General features: G+C 45.2%; 2 protein-coding genes across 2 annotated transcripts in view; one reads left to right on the top strand and one right to left on the bottom strand.

The window, feature by feature from the left end:
- The window catches only part of LOC309563362 (uncharacterized protein), a gene marked incomplete at its 5' end in the record, with an annotated part of 163,947 nt that extends 158,532 nt beyond the window's left edge, over positions 1-5,415 (bottom strand). Inside the window, one exon of the mRNA XM_082267756.1 lies at positions 5,380-5,415. Coding sequence (XP_082123882.1) covers positions 5,380-5,415 — 36 coding nt within the window. The remainder of the gene's footprint in view (positions 1-5,379) is intronic.
- LOC309564357 (uncharacterized protein) overlaps positions 1-20,000 on the top strand; it is a 1,447,080-nt gene that overhangs the window by 193,433 nt on the left and 1,233,647 nt on the right. Inside the window, exon 5 of the mRNA XM_082268984.1 lies at positions 7,763-7,860. Within this exon, the coding sequence (XP_082125110.1) occupies positions 7,763-7,860 (98 nt within the window). The remainder of the gene's footprint in view (positions 1-7,762; positions 7,861-20,000) is intronic.

The following is a 20,000-nucleotide window of genomic DNA, read 5'->3' as shown; positions in this document are numbered from 1 at the left end:
ACCGGCTCTAAAAAACAGTACCGGGGTGATGGCTGCAGCTGCATATCATCCAGCTACAACCACTTCTCCCAGCCGACGTACAGGTACATCGATTGGCGGGAAGTGATTAAAGTGAAACATGAGTCTCTTGTCGAATTTTGCTGGCTGCCTAAGCGCCCATCCTGCTCACGGCGCCATTTGTTCGTTTAACTCGTCAGCATCTGCAGAACTCCGAAAAGTTGGGCGGAGAGACATTTTCATGATTTTCTTCTCTGGAGTTTTCTATGTGTGTGTTCAGGAATGAAGGGAAGGAGTCGTTGGTCTAGTCTAGTGATGGCAAACCTTGGCATCCCAGATGTTTTGGAACTACATTTCCCATGATGCTCATGCACTCAGCAGTGTAGTTGAGCATCATGGGAAATATAGTTCCAAAACATCTGGGGTACCAAGGTTCGCCATCACTGGTCTAGTCAGAGCTTACACAGCACTGAGGGGTTTCTCCCCGCCCCCACATGACCACATCGTTTCCTGCTGATTGGTTCATCATGTCTGGAAATGCTATTTCTTGTAATCACGGTCTTTAACAGAGCTGCACAATTCTGGAAAAAATGAGAATCACAATTTTTTTTGCTTAGAATAAAGATCACGATTCTGAAGAACCTTTTTTTTATTTTTTAAAGATTTACAACTCCTGAACATTAGTTTATCAAACAAGATGGCAACAAAATAAGACATAATACTGTTTGCGTCAATCAAATTTAAAGAAATGTGTAATGGAGTCGCGACCCCACAATGCGCTTATGGGGTTCCGTCAGAATACCGCTTCTTTCAGTCTTGAACATAGATATCAGATATTCTAGCCGCCCCCATACAAAACTAGCCGAGAATAGCTTGTATAAGATCTGGAACATTTATTGAACAAACTCACACCGAATATATACCCAACCAGGTCGGGTGCCTGATTATATTATCCTATGCAGATAAAATTCTATACAGAAACGTAATTATCTTAACTAATTACCTAGCCATCTGAACACCTCAATACACAGACAATAGCAGGAGACCACCAGTAACAGTCTGTCCATCTCCTACATTGAAGAACATGGAACAGAGGCCAATGTGACCAGCTCTTTCAATGAATATGTCCAGAATCAAACAAACCAGGAATAGTCTTCATATTGTTCTTGAGGTATAGTGTTGATAATTATTACTCTCCCATTTGAAGTAATCCAAACCATATTCTCAGTGCCCATTAAGTAGTTGTCCATCATTTTCTTTCCTAATAGACACAGGGTGACTTACACATAAGAGGGACCTGGGGAGCTGAGAGAGGGATTTCTCAACCTCTCTAAAGTAAGCTGGGTTCCACCAACCCCCCCCAACCAAGCTGACTCCCGTTACATGGTTCATGTATGAAATAGCATTGCACCTTAGAACCACAATGGGTGAATGCAGTGTATACCACATGCAAGCCCAGGAGAGACACTGTATAGAAAACTGTCAGACAGGATATAACATCCCGGAGGGCATGGCGATGTAAACAGTCCTCCACATGCTGGATGAAATGTATTGGTGTCATTTGTTTCAGATAGCTAGGTAATTATATTTCTGTACACAATTTCATCTGCATAGGATAATGTAATCAGGCACCTGACCTGGTGGGGTAATCTGAACAGGAGGGGTATGTCCTCCTGTGTGGTATATATTGTGTGTGAGTCTGTTCAATAAATGTATACAAGCTATTCTCGGCTAGTTTTGTATGGGGGCGGCTAGGATATCTGATGCCTATGTTCAGACTGAAGGAAGCGGTATTCTGACGGAGGCCCACAAACACAGTATGGGTCGCGGTTCTGTTACGGGCACCTCCACGCATCTAAAAACACAGCATGTTTGCGGGTGGGGAAACCACAGGAAAATTGCATGGTGCTTTTTCCCAGCCACTGCTTTTTAAAAATGCTGCATGCAGTTTTTTTCTGCAGAAAATGGGCTGCCGTGCCATCGCAAATACGGGCCACAAACCCAGATAGATGTGAAACAGGCCTTACATTTGTTTCCTTGTAGTAATGGTGGTGCAATACTCTGAAGTTCCTTACTCTTTTCTATTAACTTGCAAGTCGGTGTAGCCAATCCTCCTCTCTATACTTATACTAGCTGCATTCCAACGAATGCCTTTTTCAAGGAACTCGCCCCACTCTTTCTGAATTCTTGCCTAGGTGACAATGATATATTTGTTACCTGTAGCCTCCTGGCATAGTCAGGTCACCTATACCCAGAAGGCCTCATGATATTTTACGGCGCGTCAGGGGGCCGACCCCTCCAGGCTCTTGCAGTCGGCTCGTTGATGACTCACCACAGTGCATGCACGTCACCAGGTGACTGGTTGCAAGAACCTAGAAGTTACAGTTGGCTCCTGATGGCTCATTGATAACTTGCCATGTGTTCACTGCTGGATCACTGGGCTTGTGAGAAGGTTTTTGTTGGGCATAACCCAGAAAAAAAGGTAAGGGGAGGGTGGAGAATGAGAGAATGATGTTCCTTATTATTACTACTCCATATTCTCTCCCTTCTTGGTCTTCTTTTAGCTTTCTATTATTTCTCGCTCTTATTCAAAATGATCTTTTTTCTCATTCATTGAGGGAGCACGGGTAGTCTTCACCAATGGGTTGTTCTGCCACTTACAGGAGGACTGGACACTGGCAAACAATAAAACTGTAGGCCAGCCCCAGGATAACTCCTACTGCCAGCATGTCCTGGTTGTGTAGCGACTCGCGAGCAGTACCGAAAGCATGATCATAAAAATAGAGCAGTAGGCCCTTCAACAAAAGTTTATTTTTTTCGTCCCTTCATGGACACAGGAAGCCTTCACCAATGGGTTGTACCAACAGGAGGACTGGACAGTGGCAAATTATAAAACTATAGACCAGCCCAGGAAAACCCATCTTATTCCCAGCATGCCTCACTTTTTTTTTGTTTTTTTGGTGCCATGACCCGGATGCGAACCGGGGGTTGCTGCGGCCACAACGCAGAGTACTAACCACTATACGATCACGGCCATGCCTCACTTTTTTTTTGTTTTTTTTGGTGCCATGACCCGGATGCGAACCGGGGGTTGCTGCTGCCACAACGCAGAGTACTAACCACTATACGATCACGGCCATGCCTCACTTTTTTTTTGTTTTTTTGGTGCCATGACCCGGATGCGAACCGGGGGTTGCTGCGGCCACAACGCAGAGTACTAACCACTATACGATCACGGCCATGCCTCACTTTTTTTGATAGTGTCATAGGAGGATGGACATCTTCTCTTTAGCTCTGCTGGGAAAAGTCTAACCTATTTTTGCTAGCCTTTTTCTTTCCAACTCTCATGTTGGCCCAGGTTGACCAGCTTTTAATGCTTTTGGTCTAAGGTTCATCGTTTTCCCACCCATATTGGGACTTTTATCACTGGCTATGTGACCATTTTGTTCTTGGTCTTCAGGCATCAGGACTGGTTCCCCATGTTTGCGCCTCCTGGTCTTTTGAACATGTTTCCAGCACCAGGTGGGGAGTTTGGTCTCATCCAGAGCCAGATTTCGGGAGTTGGTCTTTCAGGCAGCTCTTGAGCTGCAGGTAGTCTCCAGTTCTTGTTCATGTTGGGCCTGTTAGCGGTTGTTTGCTATTGCCCACCCCACAGTTGGACCGCTATTGGACTTCCTCCCGGTGAAGACTTCATGTGTCCCTCAGTGGATGACTCACCGTAATGTTCTTTTCTTGCAGTCCATTGATGGACACAGGTCCTACCCCTCTGTGTTCTCAATGTCTTCTCTTTTTATAGGAATGCTTCATCTCACACATTTTTTGTCCCCATATTGACTTACATTATAATTTAGACCTCCTGTTTCAAAGGTAATGGACATTTATATGATTTACTAGCATCTGATATAATATTTTTGATGTAATCATCACATCTAACCCTCTAGTTCTATTAAAAATACAGACCTAATTTTTCATATTAAGCATTTAGAATGCAATAGAATTGTTTGTTGTCAATTCTCTATGAATTGACATATATTATTACCAGGGCTTGACAAATTTTCCTGAAATCTAGGAGCCAGCTAAAAAAGTTAGGAGCCAGTTTTTTTTTTTTTTTTTTTAAACTAACAACCAAGCTTTATTTAATAAAACGGATACTAAATTTACACATAAATACGACTAGAACCCCACTCTCCTCTATAGCGCAATTGGATGAAAACAGACTGTCTGTCTCTTTCCATCCGATGCCATCTGATCCGATCCACGGGATGGATAGAAAATAGAACCACCATCCGTCTGCTTTTGGCGGACAGGATCAAATGGCGGCAGATTACTACTTCATAGAGGAGAATCAAGGTTCCGATCAGGTCTGCCTGAAAAACTGACAGGCGGACCTGATCAGACAGCCCGTGTGAAAGGGGCCTTCGGCTGTGGCATGGCGATGAGTAAAAAAAAAAAAAAAAAGTGTATATATATATATATATATATATATATTTTTTTTTTTTAATTGGAAAAAAAAAGAATTTTTTTTTATTTTTTTTAATAATTAAAAAAAAAAGAAAAAAATATTATTATTTTTTTTTTTTACATTTAAAAAATAAATTAAATAAATAATAATAACCACACTCCCTGTCAAAGGTAACTAACTGGACAGGGAGATGGTAATGAATAGAGAACAAAAAGGCAGTGGAAACAGTCATTACTCCCGGCCTCCACAAGAGGGCCCCAGTTCCCCATTGGAAGCCTGTCATCTCAAGTAGGCCGAAAAGCCGGGGCCTCAATTTTCGGACGGCCCGGAAGTCCGTGCACTCCGTGCGCGGAAGTCCGGGCAAAAATGACTGGACACCTTCTGCAGGGCACCCCCAGGCGCCAGGTCGCTAATTTAAGTCGCAAATGCGACCTGGCGCCTGGGGATTGTCGAGCCCTGTTATTACAATCACTTGAGGTAAAAATACATTGTCAGTTTGCTTCCTATGCTTATCCCACTGCAGCTTTGCATGACTTGGTCTGGATTGAATTGCTAAGCCCAATTGAAATTCAGTTGTTCCGAATGTTTCGGGGACGCATTATCCATTAACTCCTTGTTTCTGGCTATAACTATCTATATGGGTTTCACCTCATGACCGCATAGCACCGGCTGGACTCAACCTTTCCCTGTTTTTATCTAAGCAAGCATTCTGTTACTCGTTGTGAAACCAACCATGTAAGTCAAATATGTCTCTTTATGATCATTTGAGCTATTTTCTACTCTGCATCATTCTTGTATTATATTGTATTAACAGATGAATGTTATATGTTGTTCTACATATTTTTCAATACTTACAGAAAATTATCCAGAGTTACCCCTGATGAAGAGGTGTTTGACCTCGAAACACGTCGGGTACTCACTTTGGATTGGATGGTTGAGTTCCTAATTTGGCACATGTTACCTATGCTTGCTCGTGTTTTAAATGTGATACAATTGTCTTCTTTTTTGTATATTGTACATGTTAATAAATTATAGCATTTCAATACAATTTTTTGGTATCATGACTTTGTCGTGCCTAAAAAGTCCCACCCTAGGGAACCCACAATTTTCGCTTTCCAAAAAGGGATGTGGCACATTTTTTAGAGGACCACAACAGGAGCACACACAGCCTCTGTGTTTATGATCATGCTCATGGTACTGCTTTGCTACGAAATTGAGATCTGCAGGTAGTAGGAGGGGTTATCATGAGATGGCCTACAGTTTTCCGGTTTACCAATTCTCCTGTAGGTTGCAGTTTAACTGGAAGGTAAAAGACTTCCTGTGTTCCTCATTGGACTCCAAGAAATGGGTTTTACAGTACAAAAAATAAATCTACTATTTTTACCTTTCTCCAACAGTGGTGAGGGGCTGTGGCAAAGTGAGTGGCTGTGATGATTCAGGAAAACAAACCAGCCTTGTGTGATAGGGACGTTATTGTCGCTCTTGGGGTGGTCTTTGGGTCCATCAAGAGCCTCAACCACACAGGAGCCTCGAGTAGATACAATATATAGATGATTTCTGTGGAGGGTGGGGTACTGTGGGTGTCCCATTTCAATATTTTTTCTTTGTTTTGTTACTGAGTTTATATAATCTTTATATTAAAGATAATTTGTCTTCTTATTTGCACAGGTTCCATCATGTGCAGTCTTTTCCAAAATGAGAAAAGCTCATTGGACCAGGACAGGAGTCACATGACTGAGAAGATATTAAACCTCACCCTGGAGATCATCTACCTGCTGACGGGAGAGGTGAGGAGGATTCTGGGAGGTCACATGACATCACTCTTATCTCTATTAATAAAACACAGAGCTGACCGGAGAGGTGAGGAGGATTCTGGGAGGTCACATCACATCACTCTTATCTCTATTAATAAAACACAGAGCTGACCGGAGAGGTGAGGAGGATTCTGGGAGGTCACATGACTTCACATATCTATTAATAGAACTCAGACCTGACTGGAGAGGTGAGGAGGTCTCTGGGATGGTCACATGACATCACTCTTATCTCTATTAATAAAACACAGACCTGACCGGAGAGGTGAGGAGGATTCTGGGCGGTCACATGACATCATTCTTATCTATATTAATAAAACACAGAGCTGACTGGAGAGGTGAGGAGGATTCTAGGAGGTCACATGACATCACTCTTATCTATATTAATAAAACACAGAGCTGACTGGAGAGGTGAGGAGGATTCTGGGAGGTCACATGACATCACTCTTATCTATATTAATAAAACACAGAGCTGACTGGAGAGGTGAGGAGGATTCTGGGAGGTCACATGACTTCACATATCTATTAATAAAACAAAGACCTGACCGGAGAGGTGAGGAGGATTCTGGGAGGTCACATGACATCACTCTTATCTCTATTAATAAAACACAGACCTGACCGGAGAGGTGAGGAGGATTCTGGGAGGTCACATGACATCATTCTTATCTCTATTATTAAAACACAGACCTGACCGGAGAGGTGAGGAGGATTCTGGGAGGTCATATGACATCACTCTTATCCCTATTAATAAAACACAGACCTGACCGGAGAGGTGAGGAGGATTCTGGGCGGTCACATGACATCACTCTTATCTCTATTAATAAAACACAGACCTGACCGGAGAGGTGAGGAGGATTCTGGGAGGTCACATGACATCACTCTTATCTCTATTAATAAAACACAGACCTGACCGGAGAGGTGAGGAGGATTCTGGGAGGTCACATGACATCACTCTTATCTCTATTAATAAAACACAGACCTGACCGGAGAGGTGAGGAGGATTCTGGGAGGGTCAAATAACAAGATTGTTTCCTGATACAGAGTTTTCCTCTTGTAAGGTCTGGTGACCATGTGACCATCACAGTGCTTCAAACCTCCTCTCTGACATCTGAGAAAAATGACAAGAAGATTCTAGAAGTCACCCAGAAGATCATTGAGCTGCTGACGGGAGAGGTGAGCGGTGCCGGGAATTCTGGGACATTATCCAGTAACAGACAAGGGATGTGTCTGGATGGTGACTGTATCATTGTGTGTGTCAGGTTCCTATAAGGTGTCAGGATGTCACTGTCTATTTCTCCATGGAGGAGTGGGAGTATATAGAAGGACACAAGGACCTCTACAAGGACGTCATGATGGAGAAGCGGCCGCCCCTCACATCACCGGGTAACAGGAGACATTAATTTCTTGTATTGAGGATCCCCCTAGATACACACATCCTCTGATATAAAGACATAGAAACAATGTATTCAGTCAGTGTGTGTGTTTCCTACAGATGGATCCAGTAAGAGAAATCCCCCAGAGAGATGTCCCCGTCCTCTGTATTCCCGGGACTCCACACAGGAACATCAGGAGATCCCTCAGGAGGATCAGGTACCACAGATTACATTTCATCCAACTGAACCTACAGATTCCATTTGTTGGTAATGTGCCTTATGAGCTCGGTTTTGGAAAGATTGAATAACTGGTGTGACTTCCAGTTAGTGAATTAGTGATACGCGGGGAGACTAAAGGGGTAAGCTGAGGAGTAGATTTGGGTGTCGACAGCAAAGAGATGTTATTGGAAGTTGTGGGAAGCAATCAATTGACCAAAGGAGGAGGTATAGATAAAAGAATAAAAGAAATACAAATAGTGCAGCGCTAATAAAATGTGCATTCAAAACATAATAAAATTGCATTCCAAATGATATAAAGGTCCATAAAGTCCACAGCTCATGGGAGATTTCCAGTGCAGGAAGAGAAAAGTGGGGACACCACCACATATGTGACTACTTCACCAAAGGGTATTACAGCCTCTCACCTCCTTTATTCGACCACTAGGGGTCACTGCACTTAAAACAATCACTGAAGATGACCAATAGGGACAGCAATCTTCTTAAAGCGGAGTTCCAGCCATTTCACTCACCTGTCCAACGGTCCAGCGATGCGGCCGCCCAAAGCCTCGATCCTCTCCCTCGGCGCCGGCATCACTGCTGTGGGCACCCGGCTGAGGACAGTTTGCGGCTTCACAGCCGGGTACCCACTGCGCATGCGCGAGTCGCGCTGCGCGTCTTGATTGGCCGGCAATCTTCTGGGACCTCTGACATGTCCCAAAAGATTGCAGGGAGGGAGGGGAAATTGTCAGTTAAAGTAACGCAGTGCCGAATCGCAAAATATGGCCTGGTCATTAAGGGGGAAAATCCTTCCTGTCCAGAAGTGGTTAAGTGATGGACTGTACCGCTTCTTTTCCTGAAGAAAAAAACGGATGTTCTGGTTGGGTAGCGTAGGCCCTCTATATAGATTTTCAGTTTTGACTTGAGTGTCCTTTTAGAGTGTTTTTTTTAAAACTCCTTGCATTTTAGGGTGACAACCTGATTGTCGTTAAAACAGAAGATGCAGCTGACAATAAAGAGCGTATAACAAGCAGACAATGTAAAGAAGAGGAAATCCCTCCAGAGATCAGTACAGGTGAGTATTGAACTCTAAATCCAAAAAAGAGTCCAAAAATCTCAAGAGACTATAAGGAAAAACTTAGTGTGGGGGGGGGGGGGGTGTTTAGTGATTAATGTTCAAGTGTCATCATCCACCCATCCAATATTATCCTCAAAATATACAATAACCTGGTATAGAGAGTTTCAGTGATGACCATCAGACAGTACAATCTACTTCTTCAGGACAGTACATACATGCTGTGTACCGCCCCTGAAGAAGGTCTGCGAAACACGTAGACAAATACTTGTGGACATTATGGGCAATATATATTTCATACGTTTTTAATTCTTAATGATGTCTTTTTAAGCTTTTACGGACCGCACTCCACTGTTTTACGTCGGTACTTTGACGTTAACCACTTAAGCCCTGGAAGATTTTACCCCCTTCCTGACCAGGGGGTATTTTGCGATTCGGCACTGCGTGACTTTAACGGACAATTGCGCGGTCGTGCGACGCTGTACCTAAACGAATTTGGCGTCCTTTTTTTCCCACAAACAGAGCTTTCTTTTGGCGGTATTTGATCACCTGTGCGATTTTTTGATCACGCGCTATAAACAAAAAAAGAGCGTAAATTTTGCAAAAATAGTAATATTTTTCCCTTTTTTTTATATGAAATTCCCCCCCAAAAAAATGTAAAAATCAAAATTTTTTAACATTTTCGGCCAATTTGTTTTCTGCTACCTATGTTTGGTAAAAAAAAATCGCAAAAGCGTATTTTGATTGGTTTGCGCAAAAGTTATTGCGTTTACTAACTAAGGGAAAGATTTTTGTCATTTTTGTTGTTTTTTTTTTAACGCGTAATGGCGGCGATCTGCGATTTTTTTTGCGGTACTGCGACATTGCGGTGGACAGATCGGACCCTTGACTGACATTGTTGACACTTTTGGGGTTACCAGTGACATTACTACAGTAATCAGTGCTATATATATGCACTGTTACTGTAAAAATACACTGGTAGTGAAGGGGTTAACTTTATTTGGGAGGGAGGGGCTGTGTGTGTCCCTAGGGGCGTGCTTTCTACTGTGATTGGCTGTGGCTTGAGCTGTAAGGACACTGATCAACGGATCTACATAGTAGATCCATGTGATCAGTGTCTTTACAGCGAGGAGAATGACAGGTCGCTTGTTTACACAAGCTGCCTGACTTTCTCCCTCTCCCCCGCCGATCGCAGAGTGGCCGGCGGACATCGGGTCCGCCGGTCACACGCGCGGGGGGGTCCGTGACCACGCGGGAGCGGGAGCGCGCCTCCGGCGGCGCGCGCTCGCTCCCTAGACCCTCACAAGCTAGTGACGTAGCCCTATGTCACTTTGCCTGTGAGGGGCTGACCGCCGCCGTAGATAGTCGTGCGGCAGTCGGCAAGTGGTTAAATACCGGGGTTATGGCAGCAGATAGCTGCCATGAGCAATATAGGCTGTTTGGGCCTTTAGATGAGACACCAGCAGGTAATGCTTAGCGTCTCCGTCCCTGTATCAGAAAAACTGAAGGTTAAGGGGATTAAGAGAGGTGCATGGAAACCAGCCAGCTCCCAGTCTGATGTTCTCACCCACCAGTCTGCCACCAACCAATAGGCCTGTCTCACGATATAGGTAAAAAAACAGGGGTTTAGTTGACACGCATTTGCAAACGCATGTGTAAGCTGCAAGGCCGCTCCACCGCACCCTGTATTACTTGCAGTCCTAACACTAACAGATTTGAGTGTTTCCACAATAGAAGCACATGGCTGCTAATGGATGGATGGAAGACAGGTGGGACTGGAGGTGGCCCAATCCTCCCCCTACCTGCTCCCATCAATGACTGGTCTAAATATATCATAGCTGTAATTGGCTGTGTTGTAGAAGTGGTACAAACTGAAATGGACTAGCTGAGAAGCATACACCTCCATCCCTTTGGTAGATGCAGTGTAAACACAGAATGGGACTTTACACGAGACACCAGCCTGTAAAGCACAGCGCCTCCATCCCTGATTTCGTAAACTATTTAGGACTTTAAATGAGACACACGCAGGTCATGCTTTTGGTCTCCATCCTTGTATATGAAGAAACTGAACATAAAATAAACTGCATCTGCCAAAAACGCACGAAAATCGCACGGTGGGACTTTAAATGAGGCACCAGCCTGTAAAGCACAGCTGCCATAACCCCAGTATTTTTTTAAACTGCGGGCGGTCCGCTTTAACATAAAGAGTCGTCCCAGTGGGGGATTCGCCGTGGGATCGCCCTTATGGGTGGCGGGAGAGGTGCCCCCCCTCCCTTCCGGCGCTCCCGCCGTGACGGGGGCCAACTGAATAATAGAGGCATCCCCCGATGAAAGCCGTCATTAACCACTTTACCTCCGCTCACATGGAGGCTACTGCGGCAAAGTCCCGCGATCCCGTCCAGCGACGTAGACCTACGTCGCTGGACTCCGCCCCTTGTGGGAGGCGCTCGCGCGCCGCCGGAGGCTCGCTCCCGCTGTGTTCATTCACAGCGGGAGTCGGGCCAGGGGAGGAGCAGCGGCGATTGCCGCTGCTCTGCCCCGATCGTCGGGGATCGAGTCTGGAGATCCGCCCGCTGTGTGTAAACACAGCGGGCGGATCTCCATAGTGACAGGGACTGACAGATCGGAGTGTTCAGCATAGCTGGACATCCGATCTGTCCTTCTGTCACACAGTCACCTCCCCCCCCACACGTCAGTAAGCACCAGGCATACATTAACCCCTCCCTCTCCAATAAAATTAACCCCTTCCCTGCCAGTGTCATTTTTACAGTAACAGTGCATATATATAGCACTGATTACTGTAGAAATGTCACTGGTACCCCCAAAAGTGTCAAAAATGTCAGTCAAGGGTCCGATCTGTCCGCCGCAATGTCGCAGTCCCGCAAAAAAAATCTCAGATCACTGCCATTACGCGTTAAAAAAAAAACACCAAAAATGACAGAAATCTTTCCCTTAGTTAGTAAACGCAATAACTTTTGCGCAAACCAATCAAAATACGCTTATTGCGATTTTTTTTACTAAACATAGGTAGCAGAAAACAAATTGGCCAAAAATTAAAAAAAAATTTGATTTTTACATTTTTTTTGGGGGGGAATTTCATATAAAAAAATGTGAAAAATATTGTTATTTTTTCAAAATAAACGCTCTTTTTTTGTTTATAGCGCAAAAAGTAAAAATCGCACAGGTGATCAAATACCACCAAAAGAAAGCTCTGTTCGTGGGAAAAAAAGGATGTAAATTTCGTTTGGGTACGGCGTCGCACGACCGCGCAATTGTCAGTTAAAGTCGCCGAATCGCAAAAAGTGGCCTGGACGGAAGACAGCAAAATCCTCCGGTGGTAAAGTGGTTAAAGGGTGCAGCAATATGGCGCGGGTGGAGAAGGAGGAGAGTAGAGTATATTAGGCTGGACGCACGACGCTGATTCCAGCTTCAGATGACGCCCAGGAGGAGGGGCAAAACGCGTCAAGCAGGAATCTAGCGTCATGCGTCATTTCCAGTTTAGTGGTGAAACGCACGCTGAGACGGCGCTCTCCCATGAACGGCAAGCAGAGTATCATTACCCATATGTAAGTGGAATATTTGTTTTTATCACAATAATCAAATGTTTTTACACTATGGAGCAGTGGCGGCCCATCCATTGGGGGCGCAGGGGCACCGCCACCCCATCCATGCGTCCAGCCCTCTAATCTACATGTAGGGCGCCGGACGCATGGATTCCAATAGGAATTTTGAAGCACCTGATTAGAGCCAGAGGCCGGGGGAAGCCGCCGCCGCTGCTGCCTGCCCTCCACGTCAATCAGGGGGGGGTGGTGATATGGTGTGCGAGCTGGTGTGGTCCGGGGGGTATGGTGTGGTCCGTCTGCCGGCCCCCCTGGCCCATGGAGCACCAGCCGCCACTGCTATGGAGGCTCTTTTCTAATTATACATTCGGGTACTGGGAGAGTCTACTGGGAGAACCTTCCATTCCAGGAATTATTAAGTGGCAAAGCAAGACACGCATACACGCTTGATTTCCCCATTTGTTCGGTGAGTGGGGACACAAGAGGGGAGCACGGAGTGATCGGCACAAACTAAAATCCAAGCACGAGCACTTTATTTCACAAGAACTATTTATTCATTCAGCTGTTTATATATTTGATCATCAGTATGGTTGTTTAATAGCACAAGCACTTTATTTCACAAGGACTTTTTTCTGATCAATATAAGGACAATTTGATTTAAAATTATTTTTATTATTATATTTATTATCATCATGAATTGTTGATGCACATTTCAGGTTTGTTGTGTATACAAATGTTCACAGCTCTCTATGGTAATTTCACAAGCCCATCCCCCATACAGTTAGAAAACACTCCCCTAGGCTCACACTTAAAGCGGAGTTCCACCCAGGATTTGTTTTTTTTTTTTTTAATACCCCCGGGACAGTCAGGGCTAGTGCATTCCACAATGGCTAGCCTCTGATCTGTCCCGGGTTGCACTTACCTGCAAGACGAAATACTTACCTTGCAAACGTCTTGTCCAGCGCTGCCATCTCAGATGTGGGCAGCTTGAAGCCAGCGCGTCCTCTTCGGCGTCTTCTTCCGCCTTCTGTGGTCCCACGATGCTCTGCGCCGGCCCCGACGTCACTTCCGGGTCGCGCGCGTCACCCCTCCACAGCTTCTGGGCATGCCCAGAAGCTGTTTAGAAGGGGATGACGCGCGCGACCCGGAACTGACGTCGGGGCCGGTGCAGGCGCAATGATTCCTGGGAGCTATGACGTTCAGCTCCCAGGAATCATTGCAGAGCCAGGAAGTGACGACGGGCCGCGGCCGAGGAAGGAGGAAGAAGGAAGTAAGGTAAGTATATTTTCTTCGCTACGAGGTAAGTAAAAAAAAAAAAAATATGCGATTATCCATTTATTTTTCAGGTGACCCGGAGCGAGAAGATGGAGGTAAGTATAAAAATAGGGTGGAACTCCACTTTAACCCTTTTGGTCACCCACTAGGTTAACCTCTTCCCTGCCAGTGTCATTAGTACAGTGACAGTGCATATTTTTAGCACTGATCACTGTAGTAATGTCACTGGTCCCCCCAAAAGTGTCAAAAATGTTCACATTCACATAGGGAGGGGGTCCGGGATCTGGAGGGGGGGGCCCTTGTTAAAGGGGGCTTCCAGATTCCGATAAGCCCCCTGCCTGCTGACCCCCACAACCACCAACCAGGGTGTCCCCAAAAAAGTGTCAAAAATGTCAGTTAGGTGTCCAAATGTGTCCGACGCTATGTAGCAGTCCTTTTAAAAACTGATCGTCGCCATTACTAGTAAAAAAGCGCATGTGCTGTAGATTGTGATCGGCAAGCAGAGTAGCGGCCGGCCATTCCCATTGTATCCTGGGATTGATGACTCACATCCCCCAGGGCGCAATGCGAAACCGGAAGTGACGCCCGTGGCCGCGGCTGCAGAAGGAGGATGTCGGACAGAGATGCCCCTAAAATAAGGTAAGTGACCCCCCCCCCCCCCCCCAAAAAAAAAAAAAAAAAATGTCCAATTCATTAACTTGCTTTTCCCCACAGGAAACCGGAAAGAAGAAAAAGAGGGTGGAACTCCGCTTTAAGGAGGGGAAACCTTCCAGGGCTGAAGTGGGGAAGGAACTGTTAATCTCTCCTTTTCTTATTTTCTTCAGATAGACAACACAGTGGGACTAACACAGAGGGTTTTCCAGTTATCCCGCTAGATGGTAAAAGAGAAGCTGATGACATCACATCTGATGACCGGCCAGCAGAAAGCCCCAATGGTCCCAAGCTCCATCAGGTAAGCTGCAATCTAATGATGCAGGTACATAAGATCTGTGGGTTCCAGCGGAGACCACACTAGCCCTTCAATATTAGGAAAGGCTTGGTTGGCCAAACTGTATTTTGACTATTTCTTTGTAAAGGTTGGTCACCGGTTGCCTCTGAACATGCAACATCTGGGATCCAAGTGTGGTTGCATCAGTGGCGGCTGGTGCTCAAAATTTTTTTGGGGGGGGGGGGGGGGGCGCAAAAAGTATAATGTAATAGGTATTGCTTCGCGTCAACAAACGCGGTAAAAAATTTCGTGACTTTGCATTTCTACTATCTACTATCCATAAAAAGAAGGATGAATCCAACCTCTCAAACCATTGGAGATACATACTTCTTACTGGGAAAGATGTGCAACTGCACTATAAGAGACTCTTTTTATGGATAGTGTAGGACCCACTGATTATGGGGTACTTTGACGCAGTGGTGGGCTTGAGCACGATATGGCCATATGGTGGGACTAAATCCCCATTTTTATTTATTGATTGCCTTTACATTTGATAGTCATTTCTTTTGCATGTGTGCGCTATTCTCTGTAAATATGCATGGTGCTTGGTTCATAGCTGCACCAGCTTTAGAAATGCATGTTCAGGGTGTGCCCCCCCAGCTCCTTGTTGTTTGAATGTATTCGGTCTGACCAGACTCTGGGGTTGAGCACCCCACCCTCCCACACCTGTACTCTATCAGTGTCCACTAGCTAGCAGATATAGGAGGAGTCCCTTATAGTGCAGTTCCAAAAGGGAAAACTCCACTTGTCTGCCCCCCCCCCCAATAAAAATGTGAGGGTTGTACTTACTTTTGTGAGATACTGTATCTGTATTGCAGTGTTTCTCAGCTCCTGTCCTCAGGGCACACTAACAGGCCAGGTTTGCAAGAAAACTGAAGTACATCACAGGTGATATCATTTGCTGCTCAGTGATTGCAGTATTCTAGTCTGCAACTCCCCAAGGTAATACGTTAAAATCTGGCCTGTTAGTGTGCCCCGAAGACCGAAGTTGAGAAACATTGCTGTATTGTTTACTTATCTCTCTTCAAAGCCCTAAGTGTTGTGGCTTTCTCCTGCTCCGTTCTTCTGTTAGCAGCATGATAACTTCTCCGTCAACTGAGATAAAACCAGGCTGAACTTTGTGTCAGGGTGGGTCCTATAAATAGATTAGCAGAGAGCTGGTCTATTCACAGCACAGTTTCTGCCTCTGTGGAGAGGGAGTGTGTGCCTTTTCTCCAATCAGCTGTCCCACAGTGTATGGCAAGAATCCACACCCACAGGGGAATCGGGAAGAGAAAATTCTGACAGGACGTGCTCTTTATAAACAGTGTAGAAAGCTAAAGACAGCAGATATACAAGTAAAGGGGAGATTTGTTTCATCTCTGTGTATCATCTGAGGCTGCTCACTTCACTTTGGTATATGTGAGGGTTTACATCCACTTTTAGTGGGTACAGGGCTTCTCCCAGATGCTTTTGCATGTTAATTCCTTATGAGAACCAACAGCCAAATTGTAATTTGCACTTATTGGGGTATGTATGGTCTCCTTCCCCCAATCTGTACACAGAAACAAAGCTCTTGTCTTAGTCTGCATGTAGAAATATTTAGCTCTTTTTGGTTGGGAAATTGTAAAACAAGGTACTCACGCCATAGGAAAATCCCAACTTGCACCCATAAAAGTAGTATGAAACCTCTATACCAGGGGTCTCCAAACTATGGCCCTCCAGTTGTTCAGGAACTACAATTCCCATCATGCCTAGTCATGTCTGTGTATGTCAGACTTGTACAATGACTCATGGGACGTGTAGTTCCACAACAGCTGGAGGGCCATAGTTTGGAGATCCCTGATCTATACCAACAGCACGTCTTACATTAAACACGTAGCATCTCCCATAAATCAATGTTTCTGCTTTTACCCCACTTCTAAACCTTGCCTTGAAGAAATCCTTCCCTGATCTTTGTCCCTGTTGGATTGGCTCCCTGAATGTGCAATTAGCCACTTCCGGACCGCCCACCGTCGATTTACGTCGGTACTTTGACGTTAAATACCGGGGTTATGGCAGCAGATAGCTACCATAACCCCTGTATTTTTCGAAACAACAGGCGGTCCTCTTTCACATAAGGGCAGATTCGCAGCGGGATCACCCTTATGGTGCAGCGGGAGAGGTGCCCCCCCCCCCCGCCGCCTCCCGGACCCGCCGGCAGCAGGGAAAACTATCCGGTCCGTCTCCTCACAGGCAGGAAGTCGAGTGAGGGCAAGATGGCCCCCACTCGACTCTATGGTCTTGGAGGATCAGAGCGACGTCAAACGTCATCTCCTAGCAACGTATTTAAAGAGCCAATTTTTTTTCATTTCTTTTTCTTTTTTAGTGTAGATGTGAGATGTGAGGTCTTTTTGACCCCAGATCTCACAATAAAGAGGTCCTTTCATGCTTAATTCTATTACAAGGGATGTTTACATTCCCTGTATTAGGAATAAAAATGATCAAAAAAAATTTTTTTTTTTTAAAACTGTAAAAATCTAAAATAATAAATAAAATAAATAGGAAAAAAAAAAAGCCCTGTCCCCGTTAGCTCGCGCACAGAAGCGAACGCATATGTAAGTCCCGCCCACATATGTAAACAGTGTTTAAACCACACATGTGAGGTATTACCACAATCATTAGAGCGAGAGAAATAATTCTAGCTCTAGACCTCCTCTGTAACTCTAAACAGGTAACCTGTAGAAATTTTTAACCACTTGCTGACCGCCGCCCGACTATATACGGCGGCGGTCAGCCCCTCCCAGGCAAAGTGACGTACCAGTACGTGACTAGCCTGGGAGCCAATAGGGGGTGAGCACGCGCCGCCAGAGGCGCGCTCCCGCCCCCACTCGTTCAGTAGGAAGTCCGCGCGTATGACCGGCGGACCCGATGTCCGCCGGTCACTCGCGATCGTCGGGTGGAGAAGGAGAAAGGCAGGCGGCTAGTGTAAACAAAGCCGCCTGTCATTCTTCCCTGTGTAAAAGCACAGATCGTACGGTCCTGCTATGTAGGACCGTTGATCTGTGCTGTTACACCACTAGCCACAGCCAATCACAGTTAGAATCACGCCCCTAGGGACACACTTAACCCCTCCCTCTCCAATAAAGTTAACCCCTTCCCTCCCAGTGTCATTTTTACAGTAACAGTGCATATGTATAGCACTGATTACTGTAGTAATGTCACTGGTAACCCCAAAAGTGTCAAAAATGCCAGTCAAGGGTCCGATCTGTCCGCCGCAATGTCGCAGTCCCGGCAAAAAAAAAAAAAACGCAGATCGCCGCCATTACTGGTTAAAAAAAAAACAATAAAAATGACAAAAATCTTTCCCTTTGTTAGTAAACGCAATAACTTTTGCGCAAACCAATCAAAATACACTTTTTGCGATTTTTTTTTTTACCAAACATATGTAGCATAAAACAAATTAGCCTAAAATGTTAAAAAATTTTGATTTTTACATTTTTTTGGGGGGAATTTCATATAAAAAAAGTGAAAAATATTGTTATTTTTGCAAAATTGTCGCTCTTTTTTTGTTTATAGCGCATGATCAAAAAATCGCACAGGTGATCAAATACCACCAAAAGAAAGCTCTGTTTGTGGGGAAAAAAAGGACGTCAATTTAATTTGGGTACAGCGTCGCACGACCGCGCAATTGTCCGTTAAAGTCACGCAGTGCCGAATCGCAAAATAGGCCCTGGTCAGGAAGGGGGTAAAATCTTCCGGGGCTTAAGTGGTTAAAGTGTCGCCTATGGGGATTTTTAAGTCGCCATTCCATGAGCGTGTGCAATTTTGAAGCATGACATGTTGGGTATCTATTTACTCAGCGTAACATTCGGCTAACTTTATTTCTTATTTTTAATTCAATTTCATGATACTATAGTGGCTCTATCTTTTAAAATTCTCCAAAGGGTATCTTTAGCTGAACAGATGGTACTAATAATCTAATTATACAGCACAAAAGAATGACAGTTAGTGTGGCTACGGACTGGGTTTAATAAAACTTTAAACGTTTTTTTTTCTTTTCTCAGGGAACTCCCAGATCCAGAAAGTCCCTCACCTGCTCCATATGTGGGAGGTGCTTCACACGAACATTTAAACTACTCAGACATCTTCGATTACACAAGACTGGGAGACCATACTCCTGCTCGGATTGTGGCAAATGCTTCATTCAGAAGGGTCACCTTGTGGTACATCAAAGACTTCACACAGGGGAGAAGCCATATTCCTGCCGGGAATGTGGGAAGAGCTTCATCCAGAAAGCTTCTCTTTTGTACCATCAGGGTACACACTCGGGGGAAAAACCTTATTCCTGTACTGTGTGCGGGAAAAGCTTTATTCAGCAAGCTGCTCTGATCTACCATCAGGGTACACACTTCCGGGAGAAACCTTATTCCTGTACCAAGTGTAGTGAAAGCTTCCAAAAAAAGGTGTTGCTTGTCAAACATCAACGAACATGCATGCAGGAAAAACCCTATTCTTGTTCTGAATGCGGGAAATGCTTTGTGAACAAATCATACCTCATCGGTCATCAGAGACTCCACACAGGCGAAAAGCCGTTTTCCTGCCTTGAGTGTGGGAAAAGTTTTGCTTTGAGATCAACTCTTTCCAACCATCGGAAGGTCCACCTAAGGCAAAAGCCGTTCTCTTGTTCGGAGTGCAAAAAGTTTTTTGTCAGCAAGACCTCCCTAATCTTCCACCAGGCCACCCACACAGGGCTGAAGCCTTTTTCGTGCCTGGAATGTGGGAAACGGTTTGCACAGAAGTCACATCTGACTGTACACCAGAGGTGGCACACGGGGGAAAAGCCTTACTTCTGTACGGAATGTGGGAAATCCTTTGTGGGAAAGTCGTACCTCGAAGACCATTTGACCATCCATACGGGTGAGAAGCCGTATTCATGTTCTGAATGTGGAAAGCAGTTTGCCTACAGGGCAAACTTGATTGTTCATCGGCGGAGGCACACCGGGGAAAAACCACATTCATGTCCAGAGTGCGGCAAACGCTTTGTGCAGAAATCTTCTATGATTGACCACCAGAGGATCCACACCAACAACCTCTTCTTCTGCTCAGAGTGTGGCAAGGGATACACACGCAAAGCCATGCTGATTATCCACCAGAGGACCCATCTGGAGGAGAAGCCGTACTCCTGTTCGGAGTGTGGGAAGAGCTTTGTGAAGAAGGAATCCCTTGCCTCGCATCAGAGAATCCACACCAATAGCCTCTTCTCCTGTCCTGACTGCGGGAAG

The sequence above is a fragment of the Pelophylax lessonae genome (assembly GCF_965119305.1).
Source record: "Pelophylax lessonae genome assembly, chromosome: 9".
Classification (NCBI taxonomy): Eukaryota; Metazoa; Chordata; class Amphibia; order Anura; family Ranidae; genus Pelophylax; species Pelophylax lessonae.
Note: the sequence above shows the minus strand (reverse complement) of the source record. Positions and strands in the feature narration are given on the sequence as shown.